The sequence below is a fragment of the Canis lupus genome, chromosome 6, assembly GCF_011100685.1.
Source record: "Canis lupus familiaris isolate Mischka breed German Shepherd chromosome 6, alternate assembly UU_Cfam_GSD_1.0, whole genome shotgun sequence".
NCBI classification, from domain to species: Eukaryota; Metazoa; Chordata; class Mammalia; order Carnivora; family Canidae; genus Canis; species Canis lupus.
The window spans coordinates 8,873,437-8,893,249 of NC_049227.1; the positions used below are offsets into that span (position 1 = coordinate 8,873,437).

A 19,813-nucleotide genomic window follows, 5' to 3' on the forward strand; every position below is an offset into this window, starting at 1 on the left:
CCTGCCCCGGGGGTCCCCGGGCCCCGGCCCCGACACGCGCGGTCCCCGTCACGGCGCACGGCCGCGGTGCACGTCTGGGCGGTCCCCGGGCTCCGCGCCCGCCGCCCCTCCCCCTTCTCCAAACTTTCTCCCAACTTCCCGACCTGCTCCGCTCGGCGCCCCGCTCCGCTTCCCTCATGAATTATTCAGCAGCGCGCGCTCCAATCAGCGCGCCCCGGCCCCCAAGCCGAGCCCCGGCTGCGGGAGGAGGGAGCTCCCCCGCCCCCCGCGCCCCTCCCTCCCCGGCCAGGCGCCGCCCGGCCCAGTCCCAACCCGGCCCAGCCCCGGCCCGCCCGGCCCCGCGCCGCAGTCTCCCTCCCTCCCGCTCCGTCCCCGCTCGGCTCCCATCCTCCTGGCCGGCGCGGAGCGCCCTCGGCCCGGCGGCGCGAGCAGCACCACTCCTGGGAGGGGGGGAGACCGCGAGCGGCCGGCCCACCCCCAGCCAGCCGGGGCGGGACCCCGAGGCCCCGGAGGGACCCAGACTCCAGGCACGTCCCGCTCTGCGTCCGCTCCGAGCAGCCAGTGCGAAGACGCCCCCCGCCCGCCCGCGCGCGCGGCGGGGACGCGGGGCCACACCTGGGCGCCGGTGCCGGGAGCGCCCGCATGGGCCCGCGTTGAGGGCCCCGACTGGGAGTCCCACGCGGGGAGTTGGTGTCTGCACTCTCGGGGGGGGTCCAGACCTGGGGGGGCTAGTGCCCCCCAAGCTCGGATCGGATCCAACCCGAGAGAGCCGGCGCCATGGAGCTCCGGGCTCTGCTTTGCTGGGCTTCGCTCGCCGCGGCTTTGGAAGGTGAGTTTCCCAGGGGGCACCCCGGCACTCCAGGGGCCCCCAAAGTTGGGCCTCGGAGTGAAGGGGCTGGCCACTCTGCTCTTACCCCGGTACCCCAACCCCGAACACTTCGGACCAATAGTGCTGGACCGGGCGGGGGGCGGGGAGGAGGCGGCCCAGCGGGGAGTGGAGGTTTCTTTTGTTTGGGAAAGAGAAGAAGTGGAGCTCCGTCCCGGGACGTGCCTCTGCCCCAGCTTCCCAGACTCTTCACCCTGATTCCGCACGCCTTTTGCAGCCTTTCCTTTCTCCCCTACTCCAGTATCTTCCAAAGTTTCTGTCCCTTTTCCCACTTTTGCCAAACATGAGGCAACGTTTTTGGGATCTGCTGCAGACAAGGCAGAACTTTGTGCTAGGCCAGAAAACTGCCCCCACCCCCTATTCCTCAGCGTTCACACCTTGATCCTGCAGTTCTCCTGCCTCTGGCTGGACGGCCACCGTCTGCACTCACTCTCCAAACGCCGGGATTTCTCCCAGAGCCACTGTCTCTGCTGCAATGAGGCCCCCCTCCCTGGTTTCCCCAGGCTGCACCCTGGCCCTTTAAATGCTGTCTAGACCCCAGCCCGGCACCAGTCCTGCCCGAGTCCCTTTCTGCACCCCTACAGGCCAGCAGAAACTGACCTTCACAGTTCCCATGGCACCTGAACTTAGCCTAACTGCCAATCTCTCTAAATTTCTGATTTTTCTGTATACCCTCCCCCGCACCCCAAATGTTTCTTCCCCTGTAAGTCTCTTCCCTCCCCTCACCCCCTGGAGGGGGAGCCAAGAGCCCTGTAAACCCTTCTCATAAGGCCCTAATCTCCTTTTCAGTGAGCTGCCTCCTTCCCCCCTTCACTGCCTAGAATCAAAGGGGTCTGGGGGGGGTGGTGGTCGTGGGGGTCTGCTGAGGAGGAGGAATCAAAAGCAGTTAGAAACCCATCTCCCCCAGCCTGGGCTGTGCTGCTCTGGGCCGAGGATCAAAGGCTGGAGACGGGGAGAGGGGACCCTTGCCCAGTTCTGAGAAAGAAGGGAAGAAGGAAGGCAAAGTAGGGAGAGCCCCCCCCCCCCAAGCTCCCCAGGGCAAAGTGTGGTGAAAAGAGGAAAATAAGGCGAAGGAGAAAGGCAAATGCTTCCATGCTGACACTTAAGTGCATCCCAAGCCCGAGGCCAGTGCTAAGCCCATTACATTTTCTTCACCTTCCTAACAGCTTGGCAGTGGGAGAGGGACTGTTGCCCCCATTTTACAGATGGGGAAACTGAGGCTTAACGAGGCGTTAAGTCACCTGCCTGGGGCCACGTGCCCCCATGGAGGTGGAAGGCGGGAGATAGAAAACAGAGAAGGGACAGCGACACTCTGAAAGGGAGGTGGACAGAGGGCGGGGGAGAGAGGTGAGAGGCAGGACAAGTGACAGATCAGACCAGGCTCTCTGAGCCGGAGATAGGAGGAGAGAAAGTGAGGCTCTCAGAGCTTGAGGACAGCCCTGAAACAGACAGTGTGTAAATTGGAGACAGGAAAACACTATCCTGGCTGGAACAATGGAGGGTGGAGACGGCAGCCTCTAGCCACCCCTTCCCAGAACCCGGGCATCCTGTCCCCAGCGTGCTGGGCTGGCTCCTGCCACCACCCCGTCCGGGGGACCCAGGCCTCATCTCAGGCTGGCTGGGGGTCCTGCCTGACCCCTTGCCCTCCGGTGGACATCATTTGGTCCCTGGGAGGAGGCTGCCTGCCCCACCCACCCACCTTCCCTTCCCTCCTCTCCCGCAGCCCCCACGGAGCAGGAGCCTGAGGGGGGAGGAACGTGGGGAGGACCTGCTCCCAGGTGTGCTGCTGGATCTGCTGGGGGTCCCCCACATGGCATGGGCCTCCCTGGGGATTCCCCTGCCCTCCCTCCACCCTGCACTGCCAGGGCCTGTGATGTTTCTCCTAATCCCCCCTTTCCGCCAGAGCCCCACCCTCCCTCCCCCCTACACCCCTCCCACGAGACCCAGGCCGAGCCAGGTGTGTTCACCCCTCCATACACCCCTAAAATCTCCTCCCTTTCTCCTTCTCATAACTAAATCCAGATGTGAGGCCTCTGCAGGCAGGGGCCAGGGCGGGAACCCAAGCGTCCTGGCCTCCAGCACTTCCTCCTCTGACAGCAGTGAGCTCTTGGGGGGGCGGAGCAGGGGGCGGGGGAGGGGCGTGGGGGAGTAGGGCTGGACCTTATGAGCTCAGTACCACCCTCCAGGATCTGAAGGCCTGGAGGGTTTGGTCCAAAAAGGGGGTGTGGGCCCAGAAAAGAGGGGTGGAGTTGGGGGGAAGGAGGCAGCTACTTTTGAATATAGGGAAGGGACCATGGGTTGGCCACGAGGCTGGCCCTGTAAGGAGGGTTATCCCTGTGCCTACAGGTCTTTGCCCTTCTCAGGTCATGCCAGGTCCAGGGTCTAGTTCAACCCTGCCTGAGCTTGCTTGGAGCTTCTCCTCTTCTCAGGGACCAGCAGTTCTCAGAGGCCTAGATCTCGGAGTCCTGAGAGGGTAGCTGGGTGCCTGCCAGCTGTTAGAGGTGGGGTTGGCACTCAGAAAAAAAGCTGAGAAGGGGGAGCAGCGGAGGGCAGGGCTTGCTCCCCTGTTCCTCTCTCCACTCACCTGGCCCCAGTTGCACCAGCTTGGAGCCAAGAGGACCCACCTGTCTCAGGCAGTTCCCAGGGATTTAGTCTTCCCAGCGTCTCTCCTCCAGTGCTGACTGTCCATCTGTTCATTTGTCTGTCTGTCTTAGAGACCCTATTGAACACAAAGTTGGAAACTGCCGATCTGAAGTGGGTCACGTTCCCTCAGGTGGATGGGCAGGTAACAGCTGGGTCCAGGGGCTGGGACTTGGAGGGACGAGGGAGGAGGGACAAGGAGTGTCCATGCTGGCCCACTGTGCATGCCATCAGCTGGAACAGATGTTCTCTGAGCCCTTTTGCTCTCAGAGGTCCCCTCCGTCTAGCACAGCCAACCTCCCACGGACCTCCCCTCCATAAACTGACCCCCTGCTCCCCACAGTGGGAGGAGCTGAGCGGCCTGGATGAGGAGCAGCACAGCGTTCGGACCTACGAGGTGTGTGATGTGCAACGGGCACCAGGTCTGGCCCACTGGCTGCGCACTGGCTGGGTCCCGCGCCGTGGAGCTGTCCACGTGTACGCCACACTCCGCTTCACCATGCTTGAGTGCCTCTCCCTGACGCGGGCTGGCCGCTCCTGCAAGGAGACCTTCACCGTCTTCTACTTCGAGAGTGATGCTGACACGGCCACAGCCTTCACACCAGCCTGGATGGAGAACCCCTATATCAAGGTACATGGGTGCATGGGGTGCAGCTGTGGGCCAGCATGGGGCTGGGCTGGGTCAGTAGTCTCAGGTGAGCTTCCAGGGTCCTGGGCCGGGACACTGGGGCCTGGAAGCAGGAGGCTCCAGTCCGGGGAGGGAAGAACGTGGTCTACTATGTGGGGTTGAGCTGCCACCCTGGCCCCCAACCCCAGGGAGGTTGTCGAGGCCACCCTCTGCCACATCCCACATTCTCCGAGTACACGTTGCCTTTCATGAAGAGACATTCTATGCATCTGCTGATGCCTCACCCCGAAATGCCTCCTTTCTGTTCTTTCTACCCAATTCCTACTTGTCTCAGAAGCTTCAGCTCCCCTGGGATGCCTCTGCTGTGGTGCCTGCCCTGTCATAGGCACTTTACCTGTCATAGATCCTTTTTTTTTTTCCTTTTCAAAGATTTTATTTATTTATTCATGGGAGACACACACACACACACACACACACACACACACACACACAGAGGCAGAGACACAGGCAGAGGGAGAAGCAGGCTCCATGCAGGGAGCCCGATGTGGGACTCGATCTCGGGGCTCCAGGAGCACACCCTGAGCCAAAGGCAGATGCTTAACTGCTGAGCCACCCAGGCGTCCCACCTGTCATAGATCTTATCATGCTTTTAACACCTATTACCTTCATTTTGGTTTCCTTGGCTCCAAGCCCAGGGCCCGGCTCGGAGTAGGTGTTGATAAATGTCTGCAGGATGAGTGAACAGAAAGGGAGTACAGGATGGAGGCTGGACACATCATAGGACCTCAGTAAGCGTCAATGGGTAATGTTAGGTCATGCTGGGAAAGGTAGCAAAATGGCTCTGGAACAGGAACTGAGGTGATCAGGGACAGGGTGAGCTGGGAAGACGAGAATAGCCTACCTGCCAGGTCTTTGGGGAGTGGAGGACAGCTGCAATGAGTCTCTTTCCTCACCTGGCAGGTGGACACCGTGGCTGCTGAGCACCTGACCCGGAAGCGCCCTGGGGCTGAGGCAACAGGGAAGGTGAACATCAAGACACTGCGTCTGGGCCCACTCACCAAGGCTGGCTTCTACCTGGCCTTCCAGGACCAGGGTGCCTGCATGGCCCTGCTCTCCCTGCACCTCTTCTATAAGAAGTGCTCCCAACTGACTGTGAACCTCACATACTTCCCGGAGACGGTGCCTCGGGAGCTTGTGGTGCCTGTGGCAGGGAGCTGTGTGGCCGACGCCGTCCCCACTCCTGGCCCCAGCCCCAGCCTCTACTGCCGGGAGGATGGCCAGTGGGCTGAGCAGCCGGTCACGGGCTGCAGCTGTGCTGCTGGCTTCGAGGCCGCAGAGGGGAATACCAGGTGCCGAGGTAAGGGCTGGTGTCCTTTCCGTAAAGCTTGCCGCACATCCGTGTGGGGAGGGTCCTGTACCCTCACTCTTGGATTCAATCGAATTTCCATTTTGAACATTGTTCATTCTCAAGGGCACTCAGAGGTCCCGTTTCAGAGCCCCAGCATAGGTCTGAGCTCTTCCACCCTCTTTCTCCTCATTATGTTTCACATCTTTCTGTATGAGGGATGCAAGGGTGTCCTCAGCATGGGGGGACCTTGTTGGACTTTGAGGGCAAAGGCATCTATAGTCTCTATTTCTTGCTCATTATGGGTTTCTTTTTTTTTTTTTTTAAGATTTTATTTATTTATTCATGAGAGACACAGAGAGAGAGAGAGGCAGAGGGAGAAGCAGGCTCCATGCAGGAGCCTGACGTGGCACTCGATCCTGGGTTTTCAGGATCAGGCCCTGGGCTGAAAGCAGTGCTAAACCGCTGAGCCACCCAGGCTGCCCAACATTATGGGTTTCCTCTAACTTACTGATACTGAATTCTCGCTTAGCTGTTCCTTTAGAGCAGGCATTCAGAACCTGGGTTTTGTAGATAGAAAGTAAGGGATCTAGGAACTTGGGTAGAGAAAAAAAATGACCTAATTGTCACTCGCCTCCACCTGAAATTGGCCTTGCATGTGGAATGACAGTGATAGAGGCCAACGGTTCACAGTAGGACTGAGACTTGCACATCCTTCCAATCATGGCTGTTTTCTCAGCCTGTTAAAAATTAGGCAAGAATGTCCAAATGCCATTTTTTTGCTTATCATGACTTTAGGATTACAGGGGCTGCTGTATCTTGTAAATAAACAAACACTGTATTCTTAAGGCACGAACTTGTTTTCTTCATGTTTTGGGTCATTGCATTTCTTTTTTTTTTTTTTAAGATTTTATTTATTTATTCATGAGAGACACACAGAGAGAGAGGCAGAGACAGGCAGAGGGAGAAGCAGGATCCATGCAGGGAACCCGACGTGGGACTTGATCCCGGGTGTCCAGGATCACGCCCTGAGCTGAAGGCGGCACTAAACTGCTGAGCTACCCAGGCTGCCCCTGGTCATTGCATTTCAATTCACTTGGTTTCCTTTGTGATCCTCTGTGTTTTGTGGTGTGCATTTATTTTATCTTTTGAATGTTTTTTTTTAAGATTTTATTTATTTATTCATGAAAGACACAGAGACACAGAGGGAGAAGCAGGCTTTCTGCAGGGAGCCCAATGGGGGACTCGATCCCCAGACCCAGAATCGTGCCCTGAGCCGAAGGCAGACACTCAACGAAGGCAGATGTTTAACCGCCGGGCCACCCAGGCATCCCTTTTTTGAATACTCTATTTATTTATATGAGAGAGAGAGAGAGCATGTGTGCACAAGCAGGGGGAGGGGCAGGGTAGAAGGAGAAACAGGCTCCTTGCTCGATACCAGGACCCCAAGATCATGACCTGAGCTGAAGTCAAGATGCTCAACTGACTGAGCCACCCAGGTACCCCTGTGGTGTGCATTTAAAAACATAGTTCTGAGCAGAGGCCTCTTGGTTTCACCTGGCAGCCACAGGGTGTGGCAGTGGCCGGGTGGTAGTGTTGAGGTCAACAAAGCTTCAAATCCCTGATTTGTAGGGAGAGTCTCCTTCTTCTCTTAGATGTTAGGTTTTTGAGTTCTTCCCTCCCTGTACCCCACTTTGCACTCCCTGCACCCTTAAGAGCAGCTGAATGTTTTCGGTAATCATTGTCTCTCTTTCAGCCTGTGCCCAAGGCACCTTCAAGCCCTTGTCCGGGGAGGGGTCCTGTCAGCCGTGTCCAGCCAACAGCCACTCCAACACCATCGGCTCACCCATGTGCCAGTGCCGCATTGGGTACTTCAGGGCCCGCACAGATTTCCGGGGAGCACCCTGTACCAGTAAGTGACCAGTGACCCCTGAGGTGGCGGGTGGATACCTACCATAGCCCCCAGCTTCCCCAGCCTTCCTCCTATTGGCCCTGGCCTGCTGATGCCCAGCCAAGATAAGAAGCCAGTGAGGATACCTGTGTACCTCGAGGTGCTTCCCTGACGCTTGAGTCAGCCTCTGCCTCCCTGGTGTCCCGCAGCGCCACCCTCTGCTCCCAGAAGTGTGGTTCCCCGCCTGAATGGCTCCTCCCTGCGCCTGGAGTGGAGCGCCCCCCTGGAGTCCGGGGGCCGAGAGGATCTCACCTATGCTCTGCGCTGCCGGGAGTGCCGCCCTGGGGGGTCCTGTACACCCTGCGGAGGAGACCTGACTTTTGACCCTGGCCCCCGGGACCTTGTGGAACCCTGGGTGGCAGTTCGTGGGCTGCGTCCAGATTTCACCTACACCTTCGAGGTCACCGCCTTGAACGGGGTGTCCTCTCTGGCCACTGGACCTGTCCCATTTGAGGCTGTGAATGTCACCACTGACCGTGAGGGTGAGATGGGGAGCCGGTGGTCAGCTGGGAGGGATGCAGATGGCCTGAAGGGAAAAAGGCAGGGGCAGGACAGTGGGGTCGCTAGGAAGCATGGAGCGTCAGGACTTGCAGGGTGAGAGGCAGGCAGAAGAGTAAAAAGAGGTGCAGACTTCAGGACGGGGCAGAGAGTCACGGGAGCCCTTGAAGCAGCTGGAGATCTGAGACAAGTGTAGCCAGCAGAGGCAGAGCTGGGAAAGTTAAAAGACAGACTTGCCGTGTGCAAATACCCTAATGGGTCGTCTCCCTCACAGTACCACCCCCAGTGTCCGACATCCGGGTGACACGGTCATCGCCCAGCAGCTTGAGCCTGGCCTGGGCTGTTCCCCGGGCCCCCAGCGGAGCTGTGCTGGACTATGAGGTCAAGTATCATGAGAAGGTGAGACCCGGACTTGCCCCTAGGGTTTGGGGTGGGCCGTGGGATGTGTTCTGGGGGCTGGCTGAATTACAGGGATCTGAGAAGTGTTTGAATTTCAGCTGTGCTGAGTACTAGCTGTGTGACGTTGGGCCAGCCCCCTTGGCCTCCCTGAGTCCAACATCCCCAATGTAAAACAGTTGTAGTAATAATAACGACCCCACAGAATTGCTGTGAGGATTAAATGCTATAACGAAAGCCAAACACTTGCCACATAGCAGAACCACGATGCAGAGACGGGGACACAGGGTCTGGGAGGGGGAGAGGTGGGAAGAGCAATGGAAACCAGAGAGCCCTGGCTTACGGCCAACCCTTCCCCCTCTGGGACAGGGCACAGAGGGCCCCAGCAGCGTGCGGTTCCTGAAGACGTCAGAAAACCGGGCAGAGCTGCGGGGGCTGAAACGGGGAGCCAGCTACCTGGTCCAGGTGCGGGCACGCTCTGAAGCCGGCTACGGGCCCTTTGGCCAGGAGCACCACAGCCAGACCCAGCTGGACGGTGAGCCCCGGGACCAGGGCGTCGGCCAGGGATACTGCCCCTCCATCGCATAGGGGGCCTTGCCTGTGCCCTCGAAGGACCCCTGAAGTCACATTCCCGTGCTCCGTCAGCCCTGAGGCATTTTGGCCTGCGGAGGGGAGCATAGGCTGCAGAAACCAAACCAGCAGCATGGAGGGAAGACCTGCCCAGTGGCTTTCCAGCTGCGTGACTCTCTGCCAAAGCCTGACCCTTAAGCCCCACCCTGCCTCCCCAGATTGGAAATAGCACGAGGTCTCTCTCACAGCCTCCAAAGGATGACACCTATTTTTTTTTTAAGATTTTATTTATTTATTCACAAGAGACACACTGAGAGAGAGGCAGAGACACAGGCAGAGGGAGAAGCAGGCTCCATGTGGGAAGCCCGGAATGACACTGATTCATTATAATGCTTGTTGGCTGAGAGACTTTCAAATCTTTGAACAGTTTGAGGCACGATTCACATACCATACAATTAATTCACCCATTTAGAGTGGCTTTTCATATGTCGAGAGTTGTGTGACCATTGCCACAATTAATTTTAGGATATCACAGCATCCAAGGAAAGATACTCCCTCAATCACCCGCACCCCTGGCAAACACAAATTTACCTTCTGTGTTTATGGATTTGCCTCTTCTGGGCATTTCATACAAATGGAGTCCTACACTGCAGCTTCTTCCTTCACTGGGCACAACATGTGCCAGGTTCGTCCACGTTTGGGGTGTATAGCGCTTTTTATGGCTGGAAGATATTCCATGGTATAGCGATAGCCTGTTTTATTTGTCCATTTGTCCATTTCATCTGTTGACGGACATCTGAGTTACTTCCACATTTTGGTTATGGACCTTTTCATTTTTAGCTTCTGGGACCTTCTGTGGTCACCACTATTTATAACTGAACAAAATCAAGCCTGCTTTGGCTGTAACAAGGCTGGGAAACTTCCTTGCGGAGGTGCCCACGCTGCTGGAAAGCAATTTGGTCTCAGGAGAACATACCTCAAGCCTTGCAGCTGGTTGCAGGGTCCCTGGGGGCCGTCAGCTTCTGATCGCGGGTTTTTCTGTCCCAGAGAACGAGAGCTGGCGGGAGCAGCTGGCCCTGATCGCGGGCACAGCTGTCGTGGGTGTGGTGCTGGTCCTGGTGGTCATTGTCATTGCTGTTCTCTGCCTCAGGTAAGGACTCTGGGCACCTGGAGGCCCGTGGGGAGGCCCATGTAGATGACCAACTACCCTCTTGCTCCAGGGAAGCCTCCCTCCGTGCCCTCAGAATACTTCTTTCCCCTTGGAAGCTTTTCTGACCCCCCCGCCCCCGCTCCTCCTGTGCCCATCCTGTCCCTCTGGGAACTCGAGATGTGTTGAGTCCATTTACCGTTTCTTTCCCGTCGGCCACAGGAAGCAGAGCAACGGGAGAGAAGCTGAGTACTCGGACAAGCATGGACAGTACCTCATCGGGCACGGTGGGTAGGCCTGTCCTGAAGGAAACGGGACTGGGGCAAGAGGTGGGAATCTGGGCATCTGAGTGCAGGGGGAGGCTACCTCTCAGTTAATGGGAGCCCACATGATTTCTCAGGTACTAAGGTCTATATTGACCCCTTCACTTATGAAGACCCCAATGAGGCTGTGAGGGAATTTGCGAAAGAGATTGACGTTTCCTATGTCAAGATTGAGGAGGTGATCGGCGCAGGTGAGAGGGAAGGTGGACACCCAGGGTCTGGGCTGGGGAGTCGGAGGGCGGGGGGCGCGAAGCAGGGCTGACTCTTGGCATCCTTTCTGAAGGTGAGTTTGGCGAGGTGTGCCGGGGGCGGCTCAAGGCCCCAGGGAAGAAAGAGAGCTGTGTGGCTATCAAGACCCTGAAAGGGGGCTACACAGAGCGGCAGCGGCGGGAGTTCCTGAGTGAGGCCTCCATCATGGGCCAGTTCGAGCATCCTAACATCATCCGCCTGGAGGGCGTGGTCACCAACAGCGTGCCTGTCATGATCCTCACCGAGTTCATGGAGAATGGCGCTCTGGACTCCTTCCTGCGGGTAAGCCCCCGGCCCCTAGCCTCCCGCGTCCTCCCATATTCCCCCAGCACAGCCAAGGAGCTCAGAACCAGGACAGGTGGTAGGGTGCACATCATACCCCCAATGCCCTTTGTTCTCCCTGGAGGGAGTTCCCAGGACAGCTTGAGTTCCCAGGACTGGCCTTTCCTGTGTCTCTCAGTGTGTTCTGGGGGCTGGCTGAATTACAGGGATCTGAGAAGTGGAATCTGAGTGGAAAAGGCCTGTCTGTGGGGCCAGCAGACCCGGGATTTGGAGGGGTGGTCATTTGTCCTCTTGACAAATACTTCCTGAGCACCATCTGGTGCCTCAGCCATTGTCCTAAGTCTTGGGAATAAAGCCATGAACATCTCTGCACTTGACAGTGTGGTGGAGACAAACAAGCTTTTAAAAAACAGGGCAGCCCTGGTGGCTCAGCAGTTTAGCGCTGCTTTCAACCCAGGGCCTGATCTTGGAGACCTGGGATCGAGTCCCACGTCGGGCTCCCTGCATGGAGCCTGCTTCTCCCTCTGCCTGTGTCTCTGCCTCTCTCTCTCTCTCTCTCTCTCTGTCATGAATAAATAAATAAAATCTTTAAGAAAAAAAAAAAAACAATAAAAAACAAATATTTTGGAGAAGTGACTAGAGATGATGGGGAAGAGCTTATTTTATTTTTGTCACTTTAATAGGTTTTACTCAATACTGTTTTATTTTTTAACTTTACATCTTTTTTAAAAAAGCAAAAACATCTTCCTACAGAGCAAAATAGCATTACATTTAACAGAATTATGATGCTTCCTTGGGATCATCCAATACCCAGTTAACATTCCCATTTCCCTAGCTGTCCCCCCACACAGCTCTTCTCCTGGTTTCTCCAAACTGGGATCCAGTTCACGATCAAACATTGCACCTGGTGGCTATTTTTTTTTTTTTTTTTTTTTTTTTTAGCCTCTTCCAAATCCAGGGCAGTCCCTTATTGTGATACTGACATGCTGAAAAGCTGGACCTCATCCCCTTGAATGTCTCACCTTCTGGATTTATCAGCCTCTTGTGGGGGGGGGGGGTCATTTAGCTTGTTTCTCTAGTTCCTTTAAGGGAAGATATATCTAATGTTCTAATAAGTCCAAAAATAAATATCCATGGCCAGCCTACATCAGGGATGCTGTGTATCCTGCATGACACCCCAACCAGAGATAGGCTACCTGGCTGTTACCAGGAGAGCTGCCAAGGCAGGCCCTGAGTATTGTGATAACAGCCTGACCTTCCACTGTCAACATAAGAGTCTGTTCCATTGGTATCAGACAAAGGTCCAGTTCTCAGGAGGGGAAAGGGATCTATTTTAGAAGAAATGATATTTGGGGGGCAGCCAGGTGGCTCAGTGGTTTAGCATCTGCCTTCAGCCCAGGGCATGATCCTGGAGACCCAGGATCGAGTCCCACTATCAGGCTCCCTGCATGGAGCCTGCTTCTCCCTCTGCCTGTGTCTCTGCCTCTCTTTCTGTCTGTGTGTGTCTCTCATGAGTAAATAAATAAAATCTTTAAAAAAAAAGAAATAATATTTGGGTAGATGGGAAAGAGCCAACCATGAGCGGATGGGAGGGAGAAGCACACTAGGGGAACCAGAGTGGGCAGGAACCCGACATATTCAAGAAGCAGAAAGGCCTAGGTGGCTCAGTCAGTTAAAGCATCTGACTTTAGCTCAGATCATGATCTTGGGGTCCTGGGATTAGGCTCCAAGTCAGGCTCCCTGAGCAGTGGGGAGTCTGCTTGTCCTCCCTCTACCCTTCCCCCTGCTCATACACATACTTGCTCTCTCTGCAAATAAATAAATAAATCTTTTTTAAAAATGGCAGAAAGGCCAGTGAAATTAACCCAAGCAGAGGAGCAGAGGTATATCTCCATGTACATGGTGGTCAGACCACATGAATCTCGTGACCTTAGTAAGGAATTTGGATTTGATTAGAAGTTCAAGGGGAAGGCTTTGGAGGGATTTCAGCTGGAGGGAGGTGGTTTTAGGAGCTCCTTTTGGTGGTGGTAGGGAGCAAGAGCCAGGAGCCAGTGAGGAGACCTACACCTACAGTCCTTTGAGGTGTAAGGGTTGCAGCTGGGTGAGGAGAAGTAGCTGGATTTGGGACATGTTTTGGAGGCAGGTCCAACAGAAACCTCCTGATGGATTGTAAGTGGCAGGTGAGGGAGAGAGGAATCACAGAGACTCCGGGGTCTGGCCTGAGCATCTGGCCTGAGCATCTGGCCAGCGGTGTTTCCACAAGGTGAGATCCCAGGCCTGGAGAAAGTGCAGGCTTGGAGGACAGGTTCAGAATTCAGGTTTTGGACTCTGACCCTGGCACTATGGCTGCCAAGGATCTCTGCATGCTTGCTGAACCCAGAAGATGGGATTCTTTTTTTTTTTTTTTTTTTTTAAGATTTTATTTATTTATTCATGAGAGACACAGAGAGAGAGAGGCAGAGACACAGGCAGAAGGAGAAGCAGGCTCCATGCAGGGAGCCCGATATGGGACTTGATCCCGGGACTCCAGGATTATGCCCTGGGCTGAAGGCAGGTACTAAACCACTGAGCCACCCAGGGATCCCCAAGAAGATGGGATTCTTTCACTGTGACTGGCTGGCTGGCTTATCTGGTGAGAATAGACTCTGTAAAGGTCAAGGTCAAACTTTCTGTCTTGGTTTGGTGCTGTCTCAGTATCTCGCAAGCTACATACAGCTGGTCCTAAAAGGGCTGAGCAAGAATGCTCTGGTTCAGTTCAAATGCATCTACACCTGTAGACTGCCCAGAGCACACTCCAAACTTAGATCAAAAGCATTTGTTGAGTATGCCTTGGACGTAGAGCTCTGTACTAGACTAAATAGAAGAAAATGTTAAAGCAATCTCCTTACAATCTTTTTTAAGATTTATTTATTTACTTCGGAGAGAGAGAAAGCATGAGCAAGTGTGAGCAAGACCAGGTGGAGGGGAGGGGCAGAGGCAGAGGGAGAGAGAATCGTTAGGCAGACTCTCTGATGAGTGTGGATGAGGGGCTTGATCTCACAACCCTGAGATCATGACCTGAGCCGAAATCAAGAAGCATGCTTAACCGATGAGCCACCCAGGAGCCCCTTCTTATAATCTTTTTTTTTTTTTTTTAAGATTTTACTTATTTATTATTTATTCATGAGAGACAGAGAGAGAGAGAGAGAGAAGCAGAGACACAGGCAGAGGGAGAAGCAAGCTCCATGCAGGGAGCCTAATGCAGGACCTGATGCTGGGTCTCCAGGATCAGGCCCCGGGCCAAAGGTGGCACTAAACCACTGAGCCACCCGGGCTGCCCCCCTCCTTATAATCTTAAGTGTCGTGTCAGGTTAGTGCAGTGAGAGCTGAGAGCTCAGGGTAAGAGAAAAGCAGGGGACTTACCTGGGAAGTCAGCAGGCCTGCCCTGCAGGTGAGTGTGAGATGGGTCTTCAAGTGGCAGATACGGTTTAGGGGGTGGAAATCCAGGGTAATGGCAGGTGAGCTGCCCTAACTGCCCTCTCCCCTGTCTGATCTCCAGCTCAATGATGGGCAGTTCACTGTCATCCAGCTGGTGGGCATGCTTCGGGGCATTGCCTCTGGCATGCGGTACCTTGCTGAAATGAGCTATGTCCATCGAGACCTGGCTGCCCGCAACATCCTGGTCAACAGCAATCTTGTCTGCAAGGTGTCTGACTTTGGGCTTTCCCGGTTCCTGGAGGAGAACTCTTCTGATCCCACCTATACAAGCTCTCTGGTGAGGCTAGGGGACCCAAGTATGAACTGGGTTCTTAGACGCAGGTGGGGAGGGAAGGTTGGAAAGGTGGGAGGCGGAGGGATTGGTAGTTCCAGTTCAGGGACAGGATATAGGCACAGACCAGGGAGAGGACAGTCAGCTTAGGTAGGGAACCCAACTTCCAGTGTCCAGGAAAAGAAGAGAGTTGAAGAGCTGCATGTCTGAGTTCCAGAGAGAAGGGAGACCTGGGGAAAAGGCAAAGGCAGGGGGTAGAATGCCTGGGTCCAATAAGTTCCTCAGCTCACCTTTTCCTCTTCCATCTTTAGGGTGGAAAGATTCCCATCCGATGGACAGCCCCCGAGGCCATTGCCTTCCGGAAGTTCACATCTGCTAGTGATGCGTGGAGCTACGGAATTGTGATGTGGGAGGTCATGTCCTTTGGAGAACGGCCATACTGGGACATGAGCAATCAGGATGTAAGTGTCCCATGGCCCCACCAAGCTTTCCTGAACGTTCTCTCACTGGGGATATGGGGTAGGGAGTGGGGTCCCCAGAGAGCTCATCACTGTTGGGTCCTTGAGGCACAAAATAGAGTTGTTTCTGTATCCAAGACTTTCATACAGCATATCTGGTCACAGCAGGACACGGTGGAGGAGGGCAGGGTTGGGAAGTTACTAATCTAGATCATGGCCCAAGAGCCACTGGGGCATCAAGCCCCCAGCCAGCTTTGACCCCAGCCAGGAGGACCCTGGATCTGCCATTCTCTGGTCTATGGCACTTCTCCCAGCATCTGCTAAGTCACCATCTTCTGGGGGTCCTTTGGCATCTTTGTTCTCCCTGGGAGATCCTCACCCAGTGCTTCTACCTGTCATTCTAGGTGATCAATGCCATTGAACAGGACTACCGGCTGCCCCCGCCCCCAGACTGCCCCACTTCCCTGCACCAGCTCATGCTGGACTGTTGGCAGAAGGACCGGAATGCACGGCCCCGCTTCCCCCAGGTGGTCAGCGCCCTTGACAAGATGATCCGGAACCCGGCCAGTCTCAAAATTGTGGCCAGGGAGAATGGCGGGTGAGGACCCCGGAGGGTGGGCCTCCTTCCTGCACTCTGCTATCACTCGAGAACCCCTCCTTCCCCTTCAGAGGTATCCAGCCCTCTGGCGTTATGTGGGCTTGTTGGTTGTCCCTGTCCACTGCTCCAAGTCTGGGTGCAAAGTCCCCACCTTGATGTAGCCTGGGAACTCACTGCACCCTTCTCCATCCTTGCCTTACAGCGCCTCACACCCACTCCTGGATCAGCGGCAGCCTCACTACTCAGCTTTTGGCTCCGTGGGTGAGTGGCTTCGAGCCATCAAGATGGGACGATACGAAGAAAGTTTTGCAGCTGCTGGCTTTGGCTCCTTCGAACTGGTCAGCCAGATCTCTGCTGAGTAAGTCATGGTGGTTGAAAGCCAAGCAGTCTAAGGGGTACCTGGGGACCAGAATCAGGCTGGCGAGTTTAGCAGGAACCTTTGAGGGCACCTCCTGGTGCCAATTCTGTTATTGAGAGCACCCCTAAAGTAACAGCCCCTGGGGGCTGAGAGCCCAGGGGATCTTCTGGGCCAGCAGTGCCTACCTCACCCCTGGGCCATCCTGCTCCTGTCCTGCCATGGGTATCTATCTTTGTGCATCTATCTACATTCCAGACTCTGCTCTCACATTAACAAAGTGTCAGCTCTGGCTGTTTTCCCACCCATAAAAGGAGAAGGTTGGATTAGGTTTCAGAGATCATTTCCAACTTTAATGTTAAATGGTTTTATGGTTCCAATGCCTCCCAAACACTGTGTTTTGGCCTTTCTGGTTTTCTCCCTTTCTGCCTTCCCATGTCCCGCCCAGGCTGTCTTCTCAGCCCAGGTTTGAATAACACATGGAAGGAAGAGAAATCTGGAACCAGAAATCTGGAACCAGAGGGGCGTGCCCCTCTGTCCTCCCCCCCTCCCCACACACACACACAGTGGGTAGGTCATGGGCCCCCTGCTCCCTCCCTTGTTCCAGCAACGCCCTGACACTGGTCCTTACTCTCCATTTCCCACCGTTGCCTTTTTCCCTTATCTCAGGCTCCAGGCCTCAGGATGGGGGTGGGGGGTGGCGGGTGGCGGCTGCTCCGCTGCTGCTCGTTTTCCCTCCACCCGCCCCTTCCTCCCCACCCGCTCTTCCTCTCTCAGGCCTTTTCCTTCTGACTTCTTTCTCCTCTAGAGCAATCCGTGCAGCCCCTTCCCCCAACCTCATTTTGTGCTCTTTTCTCTCATTCGTTCCTCCTCACTGATTTCTCTGCCTCTCCCTAATCCTTGCTGGAGCCCCAAGCGTCAGCCCCCCGACCTCCCACCTCTGGCCAGCCAGTCTCGGATACCTAGCCCCACCCTCCACTGCGGCTGCGCAGAAGGACTGTCCGCCTCCTGCTCCTAAAGCCTCTGGAAACTGCCCGCCCCTGTTGGCAACTAATGACGTGTGACCCTCCCCTGCTGGCCCTCTGATTGGCTGACGGTCCTGAGGCGGGGCGTGGTGTCTGGAGCTAAGAGCCTCCCCGGGAGCCCTGTGGCCTCACCTAGCTCTCCCTTTTTCCCCAGGGACCTGCTCCGAATTGGAGTCACTCTGGCGGGACACCAGAAGAAAATCCTGGCCAGCGTCCAGCACATGAAGTCCCAGGCCAAGCCTGGAGCCCCAGGCGGGTCGGGAGCACCAGCCCCCCAGTACTGACCTGCACCTGCTTGCCTGGCCCCACTGCTCCTGAGCGGCGGGCACTTGCAGCTTGGGGACACAGCTCCCCTTCTTCCTGGGGCAGAGTCGGATGGGGACCCAAGGGGCCTCTATACCTGGGCCCCGTTGGATTGCACTTTGAACCCGTGGGGGTGGGGAGCTGGCAATTTTGAGAGGCAGGATTTGGGGATTCTGCCATAGGAGCGTAGGAATCACATGCCCCCCAGGCGGGAAGCTGGTCTCTCGAGACTGGGTGTGACCAGAGAGGAAGCGCCTGTAATCTGCCAGCTTCCCCGATGGTGGGCACGATTCCCGCAGCCTCCCTCTGATCCCCAGCTAGGGCCTCACGTGCCCCCCTCACCACGAAGGGCCAATGCACTGCCCTGCAGACCAAAGAGAAGAGGGTGACCAGCCTGTGAGCTCGGGAGCGGAGCGCGTCGCGCTGTGGCGGGAGGCGGGAAGGGGCGTCGTGGTCCAGGGACCAAATCATTGGACCTGGATGTCCCAACCTTGCTGCTGTCTTCCCGAACTCAGTTTCCCCTTGTAAATGCCCCCTCCCCCATCTGCTGCCTTCATATTGAAGGTTTTTGTTTTATTTTTTGTTTCTGTCTTATTTTTCCTGCCCCAACTCCTTTTTTGTTGTTTTTTGTTGTTTGTTTTTCTGCTGTCTTTGTCATAACTTTCTGTGTTGGGGGGGCCTGTTTCATTATTGTCTCCTTTGCCCAGGGTGAAACAGGAACTCATCGTGTCTGTTTCCAGAACAGTGCCTTGCTCACACCACAGCTCCCAGACACATTCCTGCCCCCAAGTACCCTCGCGCTGTGTCCATGAGGGGGAGTTGGGGGGGGGAGGTGGTGGTAGAAACTAGAGACAGACACCGGTGCTTGGAGGGGTTCTTAAATTATATTTAAAACATTTTTTTTTTTTTGTATAAATAAAAGAAAATGGGAAGCTTTGCAGTCCTGGGGGTATTTGGGAGTGGGGGACCGACTAGGTTTCTGCCGAGAGCAGGACCTGGGTATGGGGGAGTGGTTGGAGGTCTGGAGACAGGGCTGTGGGGGGCTGCAGGCTTGCTTCCCGGCCCCAGGGTGTGTTTGAGGGGGTGGGGTGGGGGCAGTGGGAGATGAGTCATTGGCAGCTGCTTCTAACGGCTCCAGATGGCTCTGCCAAGAGCCCGGGGCACCTCCGGGGTGGGGCTCTCTCTCCCTCCCCTGTCCTGGTTCCCCAGCCCTGGTAGGGGGCCATGGGAGACTAGGGAAGCTTTGAGCTTATAGCCCCGCCCTGCAGCCCCTTGACATGGAAGAAGGGGGCATCAGAGGGGGCATCGGCTGGGGTGGAGGGGTTCCCTCAGATGAAGGGGCCAGATGTAGGCCAGATGTTGACAGCTAGGGTTGGTTTTGGAGGCAATGGGAAGAGTCTGCATGGGCTGTGGGGGAGGGGCAGAAAGCTGGAGTGAAGGATGTGGACCCCCCACGGGTACACACACACACTGGGCTGGGCCGAGTCCTGTCGGGAAGACAATTCTCCCTTTCAAGGTGCTGCCCAGGCAGGTTCTCCCAGCCTCTTGGGAAGGGGAAGGGAAACTACCTGAGTGTCTGCTCCCAAACAGGAAGACAGCAATGGGGTCAAGCCCCTTTGAGTCTTTGTTCCCGTCTTCTGTTCCTTCCCTCCTGGTCTGCCCACACCAGGGTCACCTGCAGGGGTCAGCGATCTTTAGCGGGGGTAGCCTTGCTGTTTCTGCCTCAGCTGTCCCCTGTTGTGTTGGGGTCTGCAGGACCTCAAATCACAGCTTCTACCCTTCCCAGCCCAGGGAGCCTTGGGTGGTGATCCTGTCTGCGGTTTCCTACCAGTACCAGCCTCTTCTGGAGTCCCTAGTACCTTGGAACCTCTATCCCCTCCCTGGACCCATCACCCACGTTTTGTACACTTGAGGGTACGGGAGGGACTCTGTCCTGCCGAAGATGGAGGGGGTCTGGGTCCAGGAGCAGGAGGCCTATCTGGAGGATGCCACCCCCAGCCACCCCTTTCCCCTGCCAACCAGACATCTGAGCTAGATAAGGTGACCTTAGGTCTTGAGGGGAGCAGAGGTCAAGGGGACAGGGTACAGATGAGTAACAGAGACAAAAGGTCAAAGATGAAGTGAAGGGAGCTCAAGTGGGGGTAGGTGTGTAGCAAGGAGGCCCACAATGCCCAGGCTAAAGCATGGCCAGCTCATGGGGCCCTCTAGCCGTGCCCAGCTCTAGAGCATAGTCAGGGGCCATCTCTCCCTACCCAGGGCCCTCCCCCACCCAGGTGGGACCTCTGTTCCTTAAACAGGCAGCTGCAAAGTCATCTCAGAGAATAAGCACAGAACCCAGTGTCTTGCCTGCTTTGGCATCCCCCATCCCTTGGGATCTTCAAACCTGATCACCCCCACCCACAAGCTAGGAC

The 19,813-nt window shown here is 55.9% G+C and overlaps 1 protein-coding gene across 1 annotated transcript; it reads left to right on the forward strand.

Annotated features, from left to right (window-relative positions):
- The first annotated feature begins 583 nt into the window (after positions 1-583).
- EPHB4 (EPH receptor B4) lies at positions 584-18,334 on the forward strand. Its single transcript, XM_038539236.1, has 17 exons — positions 584-829; positions 3,601-3,671; positions 3,870-4,157; positions 5,115-5,511; positions 7,256-7,411; positions 7,600-7,932; positions 8,223-8,347; positions 8,714-8,879; positions 9,962-10,064; positions 10,284-10,348; positions 10,462-10,575; positions 10,668-10,915; positions 14,454-14,669; positions 14,975-15,124; positions 15,526-15,719; positions 15,922-16,077; positions 17,254-18,334. Exons 1-17 carry the CDS (start codon positions 778-780, stop codon positions 17,381-17,383), a joined length of 2,964 nt encoding a protein of 987 aa, XP_038395164.1. The 5' UTR covers positions 584-777; the 3' UTR covers positions 17,384-18,334.
- Positions 18,335-19,813: the final 1,479 nt, after the last annotated feature.